The sequence below is a fragment of the Anomaloglossus baeobatrachus genome, chromosome 6 (assembly GCF_048569485.1).
Source record: "Anomaloglossus baeobatrachus isolate aAnoBae1 chromosome 6, aAnoBae1.hap1, whole genome shotgun sequence".
Lineage (NCBI taxonomy): Eukaryota > Metazoa > Chordata > Amphibia > Anura > Aromobatidae > Anomaloglossus > Anomaloglossus baeobatrachus.
This window is the reverse complement of record NC_134358.1, coordinates 492,770,691-492,794,922: the sequence shown is the minus strand read 5'-3', so window position 1 is coordinate 492,794,922 and position 24,232 is coordinate 492,770,691. Positions and strand designations below refer to the sequence as shown.

The following is a 24,232-nucleotide window of genomic DNA, read 5'->3' as shown; positions in this document are numbered from 1 at the left end:
TCTAAAGGATCGCACACAAAATTGACCAATTTAACATAGGCTACTAACGCACGTGTGACAGCAAATGAACGACCTACGTGCAATCTCATTAGATCGCATATGCGACTTGGGCGTGTCACATCGCATACGAGATCGCATACCTAATTGTAAGGTGTAAAGCTGGCTTGAGGGTATGTGCGCACGTTGCTTTTTACCTGCTTTTTACCTGCTTTTTTGCTGCTTTTTCTTCTGCGCTGTTTAATGCCAAAATGGATGTGTTCTTCTATTCAAGCAAAGTCTATGGGAATTTGGGTTTCTTGTTCACACTATGTTGTTCAAAATGCTGCCTTTTTGAGGCAGAACTTTGGTCAAAAACTCAGCTTTTCAAAGAAGCAACATGTCAATTGTTTTTGCCATTTGGGTTTTGCACTGCAAAGCTGAGTTTTTGACCAAAGTTCTGCCACAAAAAGGCAGCATTTTGAACAACATAGTGTGAACAAGAAACCCAAATTCCCATAGACTTTGCTTGAATAGAAGAACACATCCATTTTGGCATTAAACAGCGCAGAAGAAAAAGCAGCAAAAAAGCAGGTAAAAAGCAACGTGCGCACATACCCTTAGAGGTGCTCGCCTAATGATGAATTTTGCTCATCTTACTCAATTGCACTGTTCATTTGAAACACTATTTGTTTGATATTGAGATTTTTGTAGAATTTCTCTATTATCTAAAAGCACAAAGTAAACAAATACATAACATAACAAAACAAAAAAATAGTGTTGGTATGTCAAATTGGTTATGTGAAAATGTGCAATAGAGAAAAAAAATGGCTGAATTACTAAAAGGATAGTGCAGCTTAGATTATGTCTTTCTAAAACCCACTGAATGTGCTGTCAGCTATCATTTTTACAAGTGTGGCCTTTGAGTCTTGCTATCCTTGGCTTAACCCAGATACTTTGACATTCATTTTTCTGAACAAAGAAGTGGCCCCACACCAGGTGTCATGACCGTACATTTAAATTTCTAGTAGTAACACACTAATAGTATCTAGAGGGCATAACCCTGGAAATGTACCTCAAGCATTATCTTGTTTTCTTTGGTGGTGAATGATGTCACTACACGTTCTAATGGGTGCAGACACTTCTGGCAATTTGCTGACAGCGATCTATATATGAGCGCTACTAACCTACAGAGCCCAGAAGCAAACCAAACTCCTTTACCCTAATTACAAATATATTAAGCTGGCTTTAAAACATATAGACACGACAGACACATAAAAACAACATAGGGTGGAGAACCAGTCAGAATTGCAAGAATGTCATAATGTACAAAATATCATTATTGACAAATAATACCAGCATTTTTGTGTGCTTTACACATACTCGCCCTTATGAAGTTTTTCAACCTATCTTGTTTTCAAATGTGTCTTCCATCTGTTTTATTACAGAATGATATCTTGGGATTGATGAGCTAATAATATTATTCAGTATTTTTGTAATTATGATAAACAGCTTTGATTTGCTTTTGGGCTATGCATGTTAGTGGTATTGTGAGCCCCTTGCCCTGTAGGCATTAGAGTCAAGTGACTTGGAGATTTGGAGATAAACAGTTTATCCTTCTGCATAAAATGTTTTAAGATAGGCATCCTAAAAAAACAAACAGTTTTTTTCTCCACCCTCACGTTTATAACCATGGAAACCTTGATCATCCCACCATGAATGTTTACACTATTTAACAATGCTACGAATCGGCGGTGCCGAAACTGCAAGCAGCCTGCTGTGGTTCCGGTTACATCCCAGGCGCTGGCACCGTTTTTGGTCGTGCCTCGGGTCGTCCAGCTGGCTGTTTCCTCCTCCTTGTCTAAAGCCCCCGTCACATTTAACGACTTACCAGCGATTCCGAAAACGATGCGACCTGATAAGGATCGCTGGTAAGTCGCTGGGAGGTCGCTGGTGAGATGTCACACAGTCAGATCTTACCAACGACGCAGTAACGATGAGCGACCTGTATAACGATGAGCGACCTGTATAGGAGGTCATTGTTAGGTGTCAAACACAGCGATGTGTTCTGCCCAGCAGGACATCACCTTTGAAGGAAATAGTCTGGACCCTTCGGCAACGACTAGCGATCTCATAGCAGGGGCCTGATCACTGGTAAGTGTCACACATAACGAGATCACTGGCAAGATCGTTACTGCGTCACAGAAATGGTGACGCAGCAACGTTCTCGTTAGCGATCTCGTTGTGTGTGACGGGACCTTAAGTGTGGAGAGGTGGCTAGTGCGCATGCATGCGCCGAATTACCCCAGCCAGAGCATAAATCCAGTGTTTCGCCTAGTGAGCATGCTCAGCCTGACTGTGCCATTCCTGAGGCTAAGTCATCAGTTCAGGCTACTGAGCATGCTCACACACTTAGTGCAAAAAGCCTCTTTGCACAGGTACTTGGACTTCGTGCCATGTCTAAGTCCTGTGTTGTGCCTACCGATCATGCTCAGCCTGATAGTCTCATTTCTGAGACAAAGTCTGTGGTTCAGGTTACTGAGCATGCTCAGTGCATTGGAGGCTAAGTCCGGTAAGGACTTCACTGGGCATGTCCGTGAGGTGGCAGGCCCTGATAGGCCAGAGGGCATCAGGTGTAATGATGACGTGGCCACTCCGGACTGTCTTGCGGAGGCCCGCCCCTATGACCTGGCACCTCACCATTGGTCATCAGACGATGACTGGTGAGGTGTTTGGGGTGTGGCTGCCATGAGGTCATCAGTGACGTGGCGGTTCCGGATAGGCTGCTGGTGATGTCACTGATGACGTGGCACTCCACTATTGGACCCTGGCGGTGCCATTGTGGTCCACCCTGGGTTTGGGGTGGACCCTAGGTAATAAAAGAGGCTGGAGACAACATGGAGGTGTGCAGTCTTCTCATATGCTTGTGGTTAGCACACCTCCATGTATAGAGCTACAGTCTGTTAGATTGGAAGCAGTAGGTAGGGATAGGCATCCGGTGCCAGCCACGTCAAGACACCCATGGCTGGGCACGATAGGGTCAGGCACCACGCTTCCCTCCTACTGTCAAGTCCTGCTATTGCAGCCCAGTGGAGTTAACAGAGTTCACAGTCTCCTAATCCAACTGTTACTTAATTTGGATCAGGCTCCTATTTATTTCTGAGCCACCCAGCTCTGTATTCTCCACCTAACCTACGGGTTGCCTGCAGCTCTTTTGTCATCTGGAACACGATGGACCCCAACTGGCGATTGGGATATACACCACCTTATCCTAATCTGCCAGTCACCCAGCAACAAACAAGAAGTATCCTGCTGCTACAAACTTATAGTAGAACTTATCTTCCAAGTAGAAGATCACTACTAGATATGAGCAGACCCGTGGAATTCGGATTGGTGGGTTCAGCTGGACTTTAGACTAAGTTCTGGTATGGACCCAGTCTTGACCTCAACCCCAATGGAAGTCACTGATTAGGCAGTTTGGGTCTCTACCAACAAACAGCCATCCATAAATAGAGCATTTCCGGGGGAGGGTGGGCAGGCTTTTTTCATTTATTTTTATTGTTTGGTGCACACTATAGCCGATCACGCTGCTGTTACCCCCAATGCGAGCCATTGAAACATTGCAAGCGGCTCGCACTGGGCTGAGTACCGGACATACCCGAGCTCAGTGATCCTCAAGCACCCGAACTCCAAACACTGATTTATTTTTGTAAAGTCCATGTTCGGTACGAACATCGAACTTTACTTTTCAGGTTCGTTCTTCTCTAATCACTACCAAAAACATACCTAGGATAATTCATAAGCCCAATAAACAACTCTATTAAATCTTGAGGAAAGAGTCTTTAGATTTACCGAGTATGAAATACACCCAAGAGGCAGACATAGTAAAAAATATAAACATTTTTATTTTTCAATAATTGCATAGGGTGTGACATAAATACAAAATAGTCATAAGAAACCAGAGTATAGAAAAGTGTAGGAGGGGAAGAAACCCCACGTGACCTAGGGAAAGAAATCAAATATCACGGCGCAGCCCGTAGCATAATATCATGGCGCGCCGCTTAATTGGCGATTAAGCGGCAATCTGGCCCCTTTATAACCCTGTACTGAGCACTCATTTCTTATCTGTCCCCCGACGAAGCACACCACGCGAAACACGTGTTGGGACGCCGGTCCCCACGTGTACACCTGGGTCCAAGTCCAGTGATCTGCCGCCCTGGTAAGCTGTCCTATTTAGGCTATGCCTTGAGATTTTTGCCATCTCTTAGCTGGCCACTTTTTGCACTTGCATTTAGGCACTTCTTTGTATGTCCAGGCTTCTATGCAGATCACTGGTGATATTTGATTTCTTTCCCTAGGTCACGTGGGGTTTCTTCCCCTCCTACACTTTTCTATACTCTGGTTTCTTATGACTATTTTGTATTTATGTCACACCCTATGCAATTATTGAAAAATAAAAATGTTTATATTTTTTACTATGTCTGCCTCTTGGGTGTATTTCATACTCGGTAAATCTAAAGACTCTTTCCTCAAGATTTAATAATATTGTTTGAGTTGTTACCTAATATTTATCCACGGTCCTTTATGTTTTATATTCTAGTCTATCTGTGGTTCACCACAGGCCTCTCTCAGGATCCTATGGATCTCAAAGCCCGCGAGAAAACGTGGGAGACACAACTGGACCGAGTATTTGAAGCTGGAGGGGATGAGTTACCTTTATTGAGTTCTAGGACTGCCCTAGACCGTATGAGCAGTCTTAAAACCATGCTCAACAGGAAAACGAGATTATGGTGGAATGTAGCCTTTATGAAGAGATACTTGGATAGGGGGTTGATCCCGAGGGGACTGAGGGTCAGGGTGTTCCCCTCCTTCATTGTCTCTGATGAAACGGTTAAAAACAAATGGGAAGAGGCTGCGTCCAGCTGCTCCAGGACTTTCATGCAGCTCTTGATTGAGCTGAATGAGAAGTCCATTAGTGATTTAGAGACCGAAATTGCGGACGCCCAGGCCCACCTTACCTCGGAATTAACCCCTGAGGAACTATCCAAATATAACGAATCATTGGATAAGGAGTTTTCTAAATGGGAGAAGGAGATTCTCAATACCAAGACCAAAAAGTATCAGCGGGATGTCATGGACTATAAGAACGGACAGGTGTTTCGTTGGCGGGGTACTTCTCATCTTAATAAGAAAAAACACCATGCCTCATCTATGTCGGTTTCGGCTTCGTCCATCTCCTCATTAGATGAGGACCCCGCATCTGACAATACTAGGAATTTGAGACCCATCACTAGGGCTACTAATGCCCGCAATAAACAAGTCATAACCTCTGGGGTTGGACGGGCGGCTCCTCTTCCGGTTCCAAGGAAAGGGGGAGAATCACATCTGGAGGTAATAAACCTATCTAAACACACGCTCACCCCTGTGCAGACTGAGGTCCTTAAGTTGGGACTATCTTTTGTGCCCCAGACTAATTTTAATGTCTTTTCAGTAATTAAGGACCTCCACCTGTTTCTGCGGAAGCTGGTACTGCATAAATTGCACTCCAAGCGAATGACTAGTGAACCCAGTACTTCCATCCGGGAACAGGAAGCTATAGCTGCACTCGAGGAACTGGAGGAGGAGTCGGCCCACCATGCACCAGGTAATTTTCCACGCCATGTCATGCCAAAATCTACCACGTTCCCGTCGTTGTCACTATGTCCCTCGATCCAAATCTTTGGTGAGTTGGTGACAAGAGACATCCAGCAACTCTCACGTAGAGGAGGGAAAAATAACCTCACCAGACAGCAACAGGCGGCATTGAGGGAGGTCCAGTCCCTTGATGGGGTTTTGATTAAGCCCGCTGACAAGGGCGGGAACGTGGTGATATGGCCAGTGGAACTATATGAGAAGGAGGCATGGCGTCAATTGAGGGATCGTGAGGCATATGAGCCCTTACATTATAACCCAGTGCGTGGCTTTACCAATGACCTTGAGGTGATCCTATTGAGGGCATTTGAGGCAGGGATCATTCCTAAAAAAATTTATGAGGGCCTCTTAGTAACAACACCAGTGATTCCAACGTTTTACCTCCTCCCCAAGATCCACAAAAATCCTCGTACACCTCCGGGGCGTCCAATTGTCTCTGGCATGGGAGGGCTATGCGACGTCACATGCAAATTCATTGAACATTACTTGAACCCCTTGGTGGAGACGTTGCCCTCCCATGTCAGAGACACCTCTGACGTCCTTAGGAGATTAGATGGGCTTATCTTGGAGGAGGAGGCTATATTGGTGACCATGGATGTTGAGGCCCTCTATTCCAGCATTTGTCACCGCGATGGTCTTGCTGCCACGAAGTTTTACCTTGATGCAAGTAATCTCGATGAGTCCTTGTCCGATCTGCTTATGGAGTTGTTGGAGTTCGTGTTGACGCACAACTTCTTCGTGTTTCGGGACCGGTTCTTCCTCCAGCGGCGCGGTACTGCGATGGGGGCGGCCTGCGCGCCGTCCTACGCGAACCTCTTTCTCGGTTTCTGGGAGAGGGAGGTTTTCGGGGACGGTGTGCCGGCTAGCTCCCATGCGCAGTGCTGGCTCCGCTATATTGACGACATTCTTGTCGTCTGGGGTGGAACCGGCCCTGAACTAGAGGATTTTGTGCGTCGTCTCAACTCCAACGACCTTAACATCTTTTTGACCCATCAGATCGGACCTCGGACCATCGATTTCCTTGATATTCGGATTTTTGCTGAACCTAGTGGCTTAGTATCTACTACTATTTTTCGCAAGACCACCGCGGTCAACTCCCTCCTCCATGCCACCTCAGGACATCCCAGATCAACGGTTAACGCAATCCCGACGGGCCAGTTCTTGCGTTTACGCAGACTGTGCTCCTCGGATGGTTCATTTGAAAGGGAATCGGGAGATATGAGGGAGAGGTTCACTAATAGGGGCTATAGTGGTAGGTCTATCAAAAGGGGTTACCAACGTGCTAAACACTCCCGACGGGAACAACTACTGTCTGGGAATGACGGCCCGTCAACAACATCTAATCCAGTGGCCAGGTTTATCTCTACCTATTGCCGTCAGTGGGAACAAATTAGAGGGGTGTTGAGCAAGCATTGGGCCATACTCCAAACTGAACCCTCTCTTGAGGGGTATCTGCCTGAACGCCCATTAATGACAGCAAAGAGGGGTCGGAGTCTCAGAGACATACTGGTACATAGCCACTATGTGGCCAAGAGAACCCCCCTCTTTGGATGTGGCCCCCAACGAGTCGGTTGTTACCCATGCGGCAGCTGCCGAGGTTGTCAAAATATTATCAGGGCTACCACTTTTTGCTCCGCAGACGGAGGGAGAGAATTCTCCATTCGTGAATACATCTCCTGCAGCACATCTGGCGTAATCTATTACGCCACATGTGGCTGTGGTAAGATCTACATTGGTTTGACCTCCCGCGAGCTCCGTATTCGCACGAGAGAGCATGTGCGGGACATTTTGGCAGCAAAAGAGACCACCAACCCTGAGACCCTAAAAACGATACCCCGCCATTTCAGAGAGACTCATAATTGTGATCCAGTCTCTCTGCGGGTTAGAGGTATCGATAAGGTACATTTAGGAATCCGAGGCGGCAACCTCAAAAAACGCCTGGCACAGATGGAGTGTCGATGGATCTTCACCTTGGGCACCCAGACACCACATGGCCTCAATGAACGTCTCTCCTATGCCCCGTTTCTCTAGCCTCCCAGTCTCCCTGACATTGGTGGACCCGGATGTTTTCATTACTCTCTTTTTTTGATATTTCCCGAAGATGGATATATTTTATATATTTCCATGATGAATGTATCTCCGCTGAGGGCTGCGCACTGCCTAGATTTTAGTATATTGATGTGTTTTCCCATATAAGTTGATGCTTGCTCATACTGGGACTTGTGGCAGTCATATATAACTCTTTTTTTAACAGTGTGTCTTTTATATTTGTCTAGTTAAAAGGGATCCATTGCCGTTATCTCGCCACCTTACTTCCATTCCAGGCCCCCTTCAGGAATTAATGGAAATACTGTGGCAATCATGCCTTCTGAACGAACTTTATATCTCTAAATCCATGAAGAATTATGTAGCAGCCGTCTGTTTGTTTGTTTGTTTTTTGTATATTCATGCATTGTGTGATTAATAATATTTACTATGTACTCTCTGCAGACGTCTGCTTCTTTTTCTGTTTTCTATTCTCACTTTTTCTATTAACTTTTATGTATTCGCTTCTCTCTATAAACTAACAACGATTGTCACCTTCTGCCATTTTGCTGGAGGTGATCATCGATTTAATGCAATTATTTGCATTATAACTTACAGTTCAGAGGGCCTCCCTTTTTCCTCTTCCTGGATTGGAGATATCAGCGACGCGTCACTGACATGTTGTCCGCTGCTGGGGGCGTGCCTGTGCTGGCGTCCTTAGCAGCGGAGGACCGGAAACACTCGTAATGTGTCACAGACATAGTATCTGCCTCTATGGGCGTGCCTGAGTTAGCGTCCCTAGTAGCGAAGGACCGGAAGCACCAGTGACGTCACCGGAGGTTTTTCCTCCATCCGGCCTTCGCTGCTGACGCTGAACCACGGCGCAGCCCGTAGCATAATATCATGGCGCGCCGCTTAATTGGCGATTAAGCGGCAATCTGGCCCCTTTATAACCCTGTACTGAGCACTCATTTCTTATCTGTCCCCCGACGAAGCACACCACGCGAAACACGTGTTGGGACGCCGGTCCCCACGTGTACACCTGGGTCCAAGTCCAGTGATCTGCCGCCCTGGTAAGCTGTCCTATTTAGGCTATGCCTTGAGATTTTTGCCATCTCTTAGCTGGCCACTTTTTGCACTTGCATTTAGGCACTTCTTTGTATGTCCAGGCTTCTATGCAGATCACTGGTGATATTTGATTTCTTTCCCTAGGTCACGTGGGGTTTCTTCCCCTCCTACACTTTTCTATACTCTGGTTTCTTATGACTATTTTGTATTTATGTCACACCCTATGCAATTATTGAAAAATAAAAATGTTTATATTTTTTACTATGTCTGCCTCTTGGGTGTATTTCATACTCGGTAAATCTAAAGACTCTTTCCTCAAGATTTAATAATATTGTTTGAGTTGTTACCTAATATTTATCCACGGTCCTTTATGTTTTATACAATAAACAACTCTGTTTTAACCAGGATACTAAGATATAGGGCTAAGCCAACAAAAATGAATATTTGCTTGGGGTGAAGTAAAGTCTAGTCACCTTGTTAGGCTAGGTTCACGTGACCGTTAAAAATAAACATCTGCCTTTAATCCTGAAAATAGGACCATTTCTCACCTTTAGTGTCATCCACGCCATTCATATGTCATCCATATAGCATTTGTTTGTATACATCAGCAGCTAGTAACATTTAAAAGATAAGTAAATGGTAGAATCTTCAGCTCACCTGTTGCCCGGACTGTTCAGCCTTGCGGGTGCTCGGAATCCAACGGTCTATCCCAACCGGTAACGAAGATGTGAAAGGAAAAGAGGGAACGATCCAGCACAAATCCTCCTTATGTTAAAATATTCGAGTCTTTATTTAAACATCGTTAAAATCATAGTGAAGGCCAAAAAATCACTTAGATGGTAAGGGTACAGTTCATGAAAGCTTTACGCGTTTCGGACTAATAATAAAATAATAAAACACTTATGATTAAGGACTTGTTGGTTTTATTATTAGTCCGAAACGCGTAAAGCTTTCATGAACTGTACCCTTACCATCTAAGTGATTTTTTGGCCTTCACTATGATTTTAACGATGTTTAAATAAAGACTCGAATATTTTAACATAAGGAGGATTTGTGCTGGATCGTTCCCTCTTTTCCTTTCACATCTAACATTTAAAAGACCAAATACAGTTTTCTGTGGATCCATAAAATCAGATTCTATATGATTTATCTGTATTGGATCCAATTTTTTTTGGAGCACACAGGCTTGAATAGGTGAGTCTCATCAAAAAATGCAGAAGAGAATAGTGCATGCTGCAATTTGGTACTTGTGAACAAACTGTCATCTGAACAATCTAACTGAATAATCTTAGGCGGGCTTTGCACGCTGCGACATCGGTAACAATGTGTTACCGATGCTGCAGCGATAGTCCCGCCCCCGTCGCACGTGCAATATCTAGTGAAAGCTGCCGTAGCGATTATTATCGCTACGGCAGTTTCACACGCACATACCTGCCGTGCGACGTCCCTCTGGCCGGCGATCCGCCTCCTTCCTAAGGGGGCGGGTCGTGCGGCGTCACAGCGACGTCACACGGCAGGCGGACAATTGAAGTGGAGGGGCGGGGATAAGCAGGATGTAAACATCCCGCCCACCTCCGTCCTTCTCATTGCAGCCGGCGGCAGGTAAGGTGAAGTTCCTCGCTCCTGCGGCTTCATACACAGCGATGTGTGCTGCCGCAGGAGCGAGGAACAACATCGCACCTGTCGCTGCACCGGCATTATGGAAATGTCGGAGGCTGCAGCGATGATACGATAACGACGCTTTTGCGCTCGTACATCGTATCATCTAGGATTTACACACTACGACATCGCAAGTGACGCCGGATGTGCGTCAATTTCGATTTGACCCCACCGACATCGCACCTGCGATGTCGTAGTGTGCAAAGCCGCCCTTAGTCCAAGTGATGTCTATGTGAGGTTAGATTTTTTTTTAGCGCAATCGGACTAAAATTACGGCTGTGTGAATGTGCCCACAGGCTGGGTTCATACTAGAAAAACGGTCCAATTCTGTTAATCAGACTCTGATCATAATTTGATCAGAGTGGGATCTGTTTTTGTAGGAGGTGAAGAAAAAAAAAAGTTTCTCCATCTTCTATATTCTGTCAGTCAATGAAAATCAGACCACATTTGGTTGTAATTCGAGGGCAGTCCAATTTTTTTTTCACTGACTCATAGACTTAAATGGCCAAGTGCCTTCCAAATCTCGGAGGCAAGTCGTGCATGCTGTGATTTTTTTTCCTTGGACCACTTGGTCAGTAGGAAAACTTAGACATGTGGACTGTCTCATTGAATAATATAGTCATATGAAAAAGTTTGGGCACCCCTATTAATGTTAACCTTTTTTCTTTATAACAATTTGGGGTTTTGTAACAGCTATTTCAGTTTCATATATTTAATAACTGATGGACTGAGTAATATTTCTGGATTGAAATTAGGTTTATTGTATTAACAGAAAATGTGCAATCTGCATGTTAACAAAATTTGACTGGTGCAAAAGTATGGGCACCCTTATCAATTTCTTGATTTAAACACTCCTAACTACTTTTTACTGACTTACTAAAGCACTAAATTGGTTTTGTAACCTCATTGAGCTTTGAACTTCATAGGCAGGTGTATCCAATCATGAGAAAAGGTATTTAAGGTGGTTAAGGTTGCCACTTGCAAGTTGTTCTCCTATTTGAATCTCCTATGAAGAGTGGCATCATGGGCTCCTCAAAACAACTATCAAATTATCTGAAAACAAAGATTATTCAACATAGTTGTTCAGGGGAAGGATACAAAAAGTTGTCTCAGAGATTTAAACTGTCAGTTTCCACTGTGAGGAACATAGTAAGGAAATGGAAGAACACAGGTACAGTTCTTGTTAAGCCCAGAAGTGGCAGGCCAAGAAAAATATCAGAAAGGCAGATAAGAAGAATGGTGAGAACAGTCAAGGACAATCCACAGACCACCTCCAAAGACCTGCAACATCATCTTGCTGCAGATGGTGTCAATGTGCATCGGTCAACAATACAGCGCACTTTGCACAAGGAGAAGCTGTATGGGAGAGTGATGCGAAAGAAGCCGTTTATGCAAGCACGCCACAAACAGAGTCGCCTGAGGTATGCAAAAGCACATTTGGACAAGCCAGTTACATTTTGGAAGAAGGTCCTGTGGACTGATGAAACAAAGATTGAGTTATTTGGTCATACAAAAATTCGTAACTTGCATTGGGGTTCAGGTCAAGTCCGGGTGCCAAACTGAACTTTATCTAAAGTCCGGATGAACCTGACAAACCAAACTTCACAGGTCCACTCATCTCCAGCAGCAATACTTACAGTGCGCAGCTGAGGGACCTGTTATTTTTATTACAATACACACAGAGGAAATAAACACTTGTATAACAAAACATGCATAATTGCAATAATTTTCTGGGAGAAATACTTCATTTTCTGAAACAATTTCAAGGGTGCCAACACTTTTGGCCATACTGTATACTGCAATACTGTGGTTCTGCAGTATACTGCACAAGAAATCAGATGATCGCAGGTTCAAGGGGACTACAAAATAATTCAAAAAGGAAAAATAAAAAAAATTGAAAACAAAAAATTTGAGATACGTCCTTTTTATCCTATTACAACTAAAGACGTAAGAGAAATATAAAAAAATATACTTCTTTGCCATCACCACATACATAAAACTCAGGACTAACAAAACATAAAATTAAGTAACTCAATCACTAAATGCCGTAACAAGTAAAAAAGTGAAAATAGCAGAATTGCATTTGTTTTGCCTGCCGCAACTCTGCAAAAAAAAAAAATAGAATTAGCAGTGATATAAAATGTTTTATCTACCCCAAAATGGTATCAATAAAACCCTTAGGTTGCCACGGAAAAAAGAAGCCCTTCAGCTCTGTTGAACCACAAAAATAGAATGTTACAGGTCTTGGAAAATGACAACACAAGAATTTTTAGGAATTTAGATTTTTTTTGTATGACTGTAATTGTGCAGACCTGAAGAAATATGTTAACAAGTAAAGCCTGCTTTACACGTTGCAATTTCGCATACGATATCGTATGCGATTTACAACGCCCCCATCGTATGTGTGGCACATTCAATTTGTTAAATGTGCCGCAAAAACGATTAACCCCTGTCACACGTACTTACCTTCCATATGACCTCGATGTGGGCGGCGAACATCCACTTCCTGGAGTGGGAGGGACGTTCGGCGTCACATCGACGTCACGCGGCAGCCGGCCAATAGAAGCGGAGGGGCGGAGCTGAGCGGGACGTAAACATCCCGCCCACCTCCTTCCTTCCGCATTGTGGGCCGGGAGCCGCAGGACGTAGGTAAGATCTGTTCATCGTTCCCGGGGTGTAACACACTGCGATGTGTGCTACCCCGGGTATGATGAACAATCTGACGTGCAATTCTAGAGAAAGGTACGATGTGCATGCGATGAACGTTTTACCGTTCAATCGCAATCGCACTTACCTGTCACACACTGCAATGTACCTTACGATGCCGGATGTGCGTCACTTACGACGTGACCCCGCCGACACATTGTAAGATACATTGCAGCGTGTAAAGCAGGCTTTATTTGTGCCATACAATTAATAAAAAAACAAAACAATAGCAATTGCATAATTGCGTTTTTTCCAGTTTTGGATTTTTTTCTTCCCATTTGCTATTAGATTGAATGGTAAAAATAAGTGATACAAATCAAAACTGCAACGTCTCACAAAATAAACAAACCCTTACTTGGCTATTTTGACGGGGAAAATAAAAATGTCACATGGAAAAAAGGAGGAAAAACGGAAAGTGCAAAAATGGAAAATCGGATGGTTTGGAAAGTGTTAAAGGACAACTTTGATATAGACTAGACTGCACTAAACATCAACATTTTTTATGGCAATCTTTTAATATTCCCTATAAATTTGATATATGATTTGCCAAAAGCATTTCAATACTTACCAACAATTGACAAAATGACCACCACAAAGTCAAAGATGTTCCAACCGATTGTGAAATAGTAGTACCTGAGAGCCAGGATTTTAAAAATACATTCTCCAGAGAAAATGACCACAAAGGCCAAATTGATATTGTATAACAAATTCTCAATGTCCGGAGACTGTTCATCTGTTTCTACCATCATGGTAACCATGTTAAGACATATAAGAATCATAATGGTAATGTCAAAAGCTTGCTTGGTTACAACATCAAAGAAAAAACCTTGAAACCTGTTCTATAGGTAAAAAAAAAAAAAGTTTAGTTATGGAGTACAGGTGGAATAAAATATTAAAAGTTTATGATAAAATGTTAGGATTCAGAACAAGTTCAGAATTAGTGAGTCACAAAGGTGTACTCTTTTGTTATTAATTTGATTAGTTAGCATGAAAATAAGAAGATTTGGAATCAATTTGATTATTTTTCTATCTGCTGTAATTCTCCAACAGAGCTTTTATCTTTCATAATATACAGCTGGTTTCTATGGAGCTTGACCATTAGTGCCTGTCCAAAGCTTGGCTTGGTAACTACATTTCAGGAGAGGGGTTAACTCCATACATCCCAATGATCACTAGCCAGCATATTGATTTCCATACAGCTCACTCCCCTCACCCTCCCTCTCAGCTCCTGACAAGCTGCTGTTATAAATCTTGCAAAATCACTATCCCCCCACCTTTGACTACTCCAAAAGTAGTTCTCCTAATCAGGGCTCTAAGGCTATGTGCCCACGCTGCGGATTTACCGCGGATTTTGCTGTGGATTTACCGCGGATTTTGCCGCGGATTTGCCGCGGATTTCCCGAAAATCTGCAGCAGCGGCACTTCCAAGCCATTTCAATGGCATTTTGGAAATGCTGTTTCCATGCTGCGGATTTTTCCGCTGCGGATTTGCCGCGGATTTTGATGCGGAAAAATCTGCAGCATGTCAATTATTTGTTGCGGATTTTGGTGCGGATTGTGGGTATAGAATGGGGAAAAAAAAAAAAAAAAATCCGCATCAAAATCCGTGGCAAATCCACGGCAAATTCGCGGGTGCGGATTTGCCGCGAAAGTCGCGGATTTTCATGTAGAAAAATCCGCAGGTACATTCTACCGTGGACACATAGCCTAACTGTCCTGAGCTGTGTGCTTGTTTAAATGCCGTGTTATCTCTATATGTAAATATAGTGATAGCAGTGTAGACTCCACAGACTTCATTTATGAGCTTTATAATGGAATGGCTTCCATATGCGTTTTTGAGTCACAATAAATTTAGCATTTTACCATTTTAATCAATTTCTGATGTTCCTTAAGTCAAAATCAAATTCTATGAGGGTATTAAAAAATCTACCACGATTTTTCCAATATATTTTATTTGTGTTTATCATTTTTCTGTAATATACCGAATATTTTTTAAGTAACCTAATATTTTCTAACAATATTAACAAAGAATAATAATATTTCTTTTTTTTTTTACCTGTGGCCTTGGAATTGGTTTTTGAGGCTTTTTCGACCCCAGCTTCTTCATAGCATTGTAATATTTTTTTTGTTCCTCAGTCATAAAAATATCCTGACCTCCTAAGTAATTGGACAAGACAAAAATAATGATTATTATTATAGAAATAATGGATACATATGCGGTATTGAACGGGTTAAGTTAAATTTCCTAATTATTGTGTTCATGTTAATTCTTTATGCAATATAAATTAGGGTCATAAGTCAACTGACTAATATTTTATGTATTTTATGGAAATGTCATTTATATATTGCAAATAAGGAGCTAATACCATTGTGAATTATATGGATGTGCTATAGTAATACACTGCATCTTAAATGAACTTAAATAAAACATAATTGGGGAAATTGAAATGTTATTGCTATCTTATTCCAGTACTTTATATAAATCAGAAGTACACATGCACTCAATTTATTTTTTTCAACTTATAATATATGGTGGTGGAGTGTTTAGCTACTATATTATAGTCTAGATAAAGGAATATTCTTAGACTGTCAGACAAGCAAAATATAATGGACTTTTTGAAAATAAATCTCAAAATATGAAGGCACAGTCTCTTAATAAGGCACATAAACAAGTACAGGAGCCTATAAAATGCTGGTTTAAATGGGTTGGCCAATATGTTTTTATTATTATTTTTATTAAACACCTATCATTGGAATAGGCCATCAATATCTGATCAATGGGGGGGTGACAACGAGCACCACTGACGATCAAAGGTGCCAAGCTCCATTGGCGGATGGAAGATCTCAGTTGTAGCCGGAAAACAACAGCTTCGTACTTTCTATAGTGGCCATGGCCAGGTACTGCAGTTCCATCACCTATATCATTCTATACGGTAAATCTTAAGTTACTGCTGAGAGTATAGTAGAGTCAAAGGTCCATTAAAATACTGTAAATGTAGGGATCAGCATAAAAAACTTAAAGGGTATTTAAACTTTGGCAACAGCTTTTCCATTATTTCAGTGGAACTGCTATACTACAATGAAGCAACTATACAAATAATCTTGACTTTAAAAATAGTATAATAATATATACCGTATTTTTCGCTTTATAAGACGCACCTGATTATAAGACGCACCCCCAAATTTGGTGAAGGAATAGAGAATTTTTTAATAAATGGGGTCCGTCTTGTAATGCCAGTGTCCGTCTAACAAATAATATAGGGTATATGTCCCTCATAGCCCCCTCATCCTAAAATTAGCCCCCTTAATCTGCATATGGCCACCTTATATTGAACACGTCCCCCAGTGATGCCACATTTCCCCTATGGCTGGCACACATCCTCTATGGCTGGCACACGGCCCCTGTGGCTGGCACACAGGCCCACTCTGGCTGGCACACAGGCCCACTGTGGCTGGCACACAGGCCCACTGTGGCTGGCATACAGGCCCACTCTAGCAGGCAGACAGGCCCACTCTGGCAGGCAGACAGGCCCACTGTGGCAGGCAGACAGGCCCACTGTGGCAGGCAGACAGGCCCACTGGGGCAGGCAGACAGGCCCACTGGGGCAGGCAGACAGGCCCACTGGGGCAGGCAGACAGGCCCACTGTGGCTGGCAGACAGGCCCACTGTGGCAGGCAGACAGGCCCACTGGGGCAGGCAGACATCACCCCCATGTTGCTGCTTTTAGTAAAATAAACTCTTTCCTTACCTTCTGCAGCACTGTCTTGTCTTGTGTCTCCCTCCTCGGGGTTGAGCTCCTCCAGTGTCTCCTGCACTTCCTACTTCCTGGTTCTAGTGCAGGTCATGTGATCAGGACAGCAGAGAGATATCTCTGCGTGCCTAATCACAGCAGCAGGAGGGAGACCGGGCAGACGCTGGAGGAGGTGAGTAAAGAGTTTATTATTTTACTATGGGCAGCAGCACGGGAGGCTATAGCTAACACAGGGGGAGGGGGGATCCTGTGCGATCAAAGGTAAGCACAGGCAGATATAATATGTGCAGCTCCCCCAGCCCATCATCATTATATGAGCGGGAGCAGGAGATCAAACGCTGCGGCTCCCTGCTTTTCCTGCCCCCAGCAGCCCCCAGCACCGCTCCAGAGCTGCCCGCACCTCCACTGGACTCTATATATATATATATATATATATATATATATATATATATATATATATATACACCCCCCCTCCCGTATATTCAGATTATAAGACGCACCCCCTACTTTCCCCCAAAATTTGGGGGAACAAAAGTGCGTCTTATAAAGCGAAAAATACGGTATATTTCTAGAGATAGATATAAATTCTGATACAGCCTTAAATCCTATCTGTCTCAATGGAAGTTGGCGACAAATAAATCCTATGCAATGTGGTACTATAGTCATCTGTTACTCTACTGCAGAGGTCCCCAACCTTTTTGACCTTGAGAGCCACATTGACTTCTGAAAGAGGGTTGCGAGCCAGCTCCCACCCCACTGACAGTAGTGACACTCAGCGCCCCCATAGAGGTATAATGACAGTCAAAGCTTTTCCAGATAAAACAAACCAAGGCAGTATACCAAGATCCAGGGGTTCCTACTGTACCTTACTCCCATTCAGATCTGCTCTATTGTGTGGGGCTCACAAAAGTCAACATAGCTGTTTGGTAGCCCTTGGCCTTATGCACCAATTTCGCAAATAGCGGCGAGCCACAAATCTAAGACCAGTGAGCCACATGTGGCTCCCGAGCACAGGTTGTGAACCCTTGTCCTATTGCATGTGCCCCATGTTCCTAATGACCTTAAGGCAGTAGAAGAGGAAACAGATGGAAACGAGTTACATCACATAAGAATCAGATGATATATAGGGTTTGTCAGTAGCCATAAACGGGTTGGTCTCTTTCTTACGAAATCTTGAAAAGCCCATCAACTATAGTGTACTTAGCACATTTCCTTCCATGGCACTGGAATTCTATCAGCCTTGCTGCCCTCAAATCCACTGTGTGATGTCCACCATATTCACACAATTTACAAATATTACCATTTCCCTGATTTTGTTCTCTTCTGCTCGCATGACAGTGACCGTGGAAACTTATCTTGTGTTCTCAACAAAACTACTAGGGCAGATGAGAACACTGCTAGGAAAATGGTCATATGTGTATGTATGCAGCCAGGTCCCACTCCAGGGCAACAGAGTTCAGAGGACATTTGCCTTCCAAGCACTTTAACTCTTAATTTTTCAGTTAATATAGTCATATCAGGTCTTGTATTTTTTGTAGTACAAAGTACAGATTTTATCATTTCTATTTTTGGCTCTATATGACTTTCTGAGATCTCTTTTTATGCTTCATTTTTGGAAAAACATAAAATAAAGATTATTTTGATTATTTTGTGTTGGTGCTCACTGTATGGGATTAATATACATTTTATTAGTTTGCACGGTCGCACCAGGTGCAATACCAAATTTGATATTTCTTTATTTTTTAGATTTTATTTTCATTCTAGGAACAAATGTTTATTTATTTATTAATATTTTTCACTTTTTTTATTGGTGCCCCTAGGAGACTTTAATCAGGGATCACTTTGATCAATACTTGGTACAATACTGTAATATTACTTATTTTTATGAAGACTAGCGCAGGAAAACGTGAGAGCACATCTCCTGGCCTCCATGATGATGCCTTCGATGTACCATTTTCACCTTTCTCCATTTCCAGCTTCTTAAATTCTGCTGTTACTATTCACAGCAGCATCTAAGAAAGTAAACTACTGCAATCGGAGCTTACTCCAATAACAGCAGTTAGACTCAGGTGTCGGCTGTATAACACATCTAGCATCAATGTATTATGGAGCCAGCTCCATTTCTGAGTCCATTCTATAGATGAAGTGTGCACCATAGCCATACACGTATAGTAGATGGTGTGTTGCAAATCTGACACCTGGGCAGAGTGGGCCCCAAGGTGCAGTGGACCTCAGCACTTGCCCAGGTTCAGTGCTGGTGCCGGCCTTAGATAAAACTAAAGGCCGCTTTACACGCTGCGATCTCGCTAGCGAGATGACTAGCGAGCGTACCCGCCCCTGTCGATTGTGCGTCACGGACAAATCGCTGCTCGTGGCACACAACATCGCTCGGACCCTTCACACTACTTACCTGCCTAGCGACTTCGCTGTGACAGGCGAACCGCCTCCTTTCTAAGGGTCCCTTTACACACTACGAGATCGCTAGCTGATGCTAGCGATGGCAAGCGTGATAGCACCCGCCCCTATCGTTATGCCGATATGTGAAGATCGCTGCCGTAGCGAACATTATCGCTACGGCAGCGTCACATGTACTTACCTGCTCGGCGACATCGCTGTGACCGGCGAACCGCCTCCTTTCTAAGGGGGAGGTTCGCTCGGCGTCACAGCAACATCACTAAGCGGCCGCCCAATCAAAGTGGAGGGGCGGAGATGAGCGGGACGAACATCCCACCCACCTTCTTCCTTCCTCATTGCTGTCTTGTGGCAGGTAAGGAGAGGTTCCTCGTTCCTGCAGCGTCACACGTAGCGATGTGTGCTGCCGCAGGGACGAGGATCAACTTCGCCCAAGCGACAGCAGCGATAATTGGGAGAGGACCCCCATGTCAACGAGGAGCGATTTTGGAGGTTTTTTAAATGATCCAAAATCGCTCCTAGGAGTCACACACAACGAGATCGCTACAGCGGCCGGATGTGCGTCACAAAATCTGTGACTCCAACGAGATCGCTGTAGCGATCTCGTAGCGTGTAAAGCCCACTTAAGGGGGCGGTTCCTTCGGCGTCACAGCGACGTCACTAAGCGGCCGCCCAATAGAAGCGGAGGGGCAGAGATGAGCGGGACGAACATGCCGCCCACCTCCTTCCTTCCTCATTGCGGGCAACCGCAGGTAAGGTGAGGTTCCTCGTTCCTGAGGTGTCACACATTGCGATGTGTGCTACCGCAGGAACGACGAACAACCTGCATCCTGCAACAGCAACGATAATCGGGAATAGAGCACTGTGTCAACGAGCAACGATAAGGTGAGTATTTTTGCTCGTTAGCGGTCGCTTGTACGTTTCTCACGCAACGATGTCGCTAACAAGGCCGGATGTGCATCACGAATTCAACCCCAGCTGCGTGTAAAGCGGCCTTTACTCTTTGTCCACTTTACATATCAGATCTTTGCGTAGCAATGAGTCTAGAATCTGGGTACAGCATTTAATAATCGGGGAGTTATGTAAGTACATGTTAGCTTATGCAGTTTTAAATTGTCATATTAATATTAAATTATCTTGCGCAACTGACAGGTTCAACTCTGTGCTTGCTACACACAATAAAGAAGAGTAAATAAAACAGTAGAGTCACACGAGGAAAACATTTGATTTCTGTAGCAGATTGATTAAAACTTTTCTTGTAAGCCAAGTCCATTCATCTCAGCTTTTGCAGAAGTCACAAAGGAATTACATATTTGCTGAAGCCGCTGTACGCACATTCTAGGCCACATTTATATCTAACGACCATGTTATAATTCACAGAAAGATTTACACCGGTAACATTTTTACTTTCCTATTGTCTGAACATTTCAGCTCGCTTAGTACAGTATCTCTTTTACTATTTAATTTGCAAAGCTACGCTCATGGTGACCTTGCAGTTTCAGCTACAAATGGATCGTTCCTGTAAAGTCTGAATTACCTCCTTCAATTAGAGTCAAACTTATTCAATTGTGTGTGTTTTTTTTAGCAGAGAGAGTGAATTGAGAAGAAGAAGCTATTATATTAACTATATAATCAATCATAACATAGAAATAACTGAGAGGTTGCAGGGGGCATCATGAACAAAAACCTATCAAAGGAATCTCAGATTCAAATACTTTATGCTAAACACAATGTTCATTAAAGGGGTTGTCCACTATTAGAACAGCGCCTTCTGATTCTACTTATCCACAGGTAAAATAGTAAAGCCTATACTCACCAACCATACTGGCGCCCTTTCAGCAGTGTCCGGGATCGCGGTGCAGGAGCTAACATGGGTTGTGATGTCATGCGAGCCCCGCGTCCAATCAGAGCCGGCTTCCTTCTCCCCACCTTTGAACCAAAACGATCTAATCAACAGGAAGGGCTGCGGCTCAGCTCACTTCATATTCATTGTGCATCTGGTGTGAAGGCGGGGAGAAGGATGCCAGCTCTAGTTGGATGCGGGGCTCACAAACCCATGTGAGTCCTGGCACACAGCTGAAAGGGCACCAGTACAGGAGGTGAGTATAGGCTTTATTATTTTAACTTGGAGAAACATGTGGAATCAGAAAGGGTGTCCTTGTAGTGGACAACCCCTTTAACATATAGAAATGTGGCGCCCTGGACTAGCCAGGTCGTCACAGGTAACACACACACACCCCCACCCAAACCCCAGACAGTTACATTAGCCAGACACAAAACCCTTGTTGCCTCCCTCCAGGGTCTGATGTCCACACCAGGTGGGGCGGAGCCAGGCGGTTGGCCCCACCCACCGAGGAGTTCACAGGCCTGGAGGCGGGAAAAGGAGCAGATGAGTTTAGGAGGTTGAAGTGAGAGGAGTAAAGTGGAGAGTGTCCGGGTTTGTGGCCCGGGCACTAACAGCAAGGTTGGCAGACGGTGGTGGCCGTCTGCAGGAGTGGTGGATCAACGCGGAACCGTAGGACCGGGGTCGGGCGGTGGCCCGCCGGTACCGGCCGGGGAGCGAAGTGAAGCTAGCACATACAGGCAGGGCCATCGGACCCCGACCAGGCTTGGAGCCGCCGACAAAAGTCAAATCCGAGTGTGACCAGAACCCCAGGGGTTTCCTAACAACCAAAGACCCGTTAGAAGGCAACCGTCCACAGTGTGAGGGTATACAGCCACCGCCACAGGCTAGAGACCAAAGGGCCAGCGCATGCGGGCAAAACGGGCTCCTCCGGTATCCATACACCGGGGAGCGGACTACCGTTGGGAAGCCATTGGAGTCAAGACAGTACACAAAGGTGCAGGGAAAGACAGCCGCCATCACCTGTCCGGGGAGAGACACTGCAGCCGGCTGCGGGACCCGCTCATCCAGCCGTTTGGTTTACTGGAGACTTGGTGCATCTCTTGCTGAGTGAGTACACCCGTGCCATCTGGCACCGCGCCGCACTGTCCCTGCAACCCTGCACCTCACCCACCCTGCCTCTCCGTCTCACCACCGAGCCCCGGGACCACCAAACCCTACCTATGGAGGGGGGGGAAACAACATCCCAGCTGCTCCCCAACATCGCTCCCGGGATCCCCGTCACCAGCAGCGGTGGTGCCCATCTTCACCACAACCCATGGGTGGCGTCAAGGACTAAATCTCCAAACAAACCACCCCCTTTTCACTCACGGGCGAGGAGCGCCGCTTGAGTCGCCGGATCCGGCCCACCGCTCGAACCTCCGAGCAGCAGCAGCACCGCCCCGCCGCCCGCGACAGAAACACAATATTTTTAGAATTATTTCATTTTTTAGTTACAATACATGTCAATTGTGCAGTAATTACAGAGAACATAGTCATATATACCACTTCATAGTACGCAAGTATTAGGGTGCCAAACATTTTAGATGAGGTTGGCACATAACTAACTTTACCAACCATATACATGTGAAGTCCATGTATAGAGTACACCACTACCAAACACCTCTGGTAATAATGTCTCTCTCTCTCTCAAAAACAATTGGCCTTTGTAGTTCCATATGTCCATTCCTTTTTTCCTCTTACATAAAGTAGGGTTCACCCAGCATTAACTTGTTTGGGTGTCTGCTATGTACATTCCGCAAAACAGACGTCTATTTGGGACTTTATTTTTAACTAAAGGCCAGTCTACTATGCAGCATGTATTTTGTACATTGGTATTGATGGCAGAAAAGAGCAGTTTAGTACATTTTGTGTTGATAAAATCACTGGAGACCAAATATTTTTGGTCATTGGATGCAAATGTTGAAAAAATTTGAAAACTTGCTTGTGGCCAAACCACAGATGTACACCCCACTAATGGAAGAGCAAAGTGGAATATTATTTGTCTATTTCTGAGTCCAGTCAAATATTACAAAAAAAAGCAAAAAAAATACACTAAATTCTTGACAGATCATAGTAGATATTGGTTGGAGTTGGAGTTTTCCCCTTTATGGGATTGTCATCCAATAAGACAACCTTTTCAGATCAACTCCTCACTTCTATGGGATTGGCACACAATAAGACAACCTTTTTGGTTCAACTACTCACTTCTATGGGATTGTCACCAAATATGAGAACCTTTTCAGATCAACTACTCACTTCTATGGGATTGTTACTCAATAAGACAACCTTTCGGATCAACTACCAAGAAGTCAATCAAAATATGGTCATAAGAAATCTTTAGCATATGACCTGCTCAAATTAGGGTTCTCCACTATGTCTAAAATAAGTCTACATTTCTTGACAAAAAGCAACGGTGACTTTAAAGGACAACCCCAATCATTATGCCCTGTATTAGGGTATCTGGATACCACAGGTGGAGGTCTCCTATTCTAAACCCCCTCTTCTTGTGAAAAAAGTGAGCTGCTCTGTAACAGCTGTCTATGTATTACATAAATTGCTATTTATCAAGCAGATTTGCCATTCAAGACTATAAAAAGGCTGGATATATTCATTTTCACTTAGCGTTTTATGAAACAAATAGAACAATTGACTTATGTTTTTATTTTTTCTTTATACATTTTTTTGTTTTTAACTTTGCCGTTTTGTGTAGGCCGCCTATAGTATAGTACACAGAGGGACATGATTGCATACTGCATTAATAAGCATTTATGGATGTGTGGGCACAGTAATATGTCAGATTCTAAAATAGTCAGGGCAGAGCTGCAGGAAAACCCACGGTGTGGATTAGTAGGCAAGTGACTATACTGCAATACCTAAAAGAAAAAGAAATTAATACGACAACTTCTACTAATAATAATCATTATGAGTATCATTATACCATTTGTAATATGTAAGGCTAAAATCTTTATGTAACTCATGTATTAAACCCTTCAACAGCCTTCACATTAATAATACAAAAAAAAAACCCATTTCTTGGATGTAACCACATTATCTGCCT

General features: G+C 43.9%; 1 protein-coding gene across 1 annotated transcript in view; it reads right to left on the bottom strand.

Annotated features, from left to right (window-relative positions):
- The window catches only part of LOC142243464 (sodium channel protein type 5 subunit alpha-like), a 587,685-nt gene that overhangs the window by 8,108 nt on the left and 555,345 nt on the right, over positions 1 to 24,232 (bottom strand). The window contains exons 26-27 of the mRNA XM_075315411.1: positions 15,182 to 15,282; positions 13,694 to 13,964 (exon numbers count right to left, since the gene is read on the bottom strand). Of these exons, the coding sequence (XP_075171526.1) occupies positions 13,694 to 13,964; positions 15,182 to 15,282 (372 nt within the window). The remainder of the gene's footprint in view (positions 1 to 13,693; positions 13,965 to 15,181; positions 15,283 to 24,232) is intronic.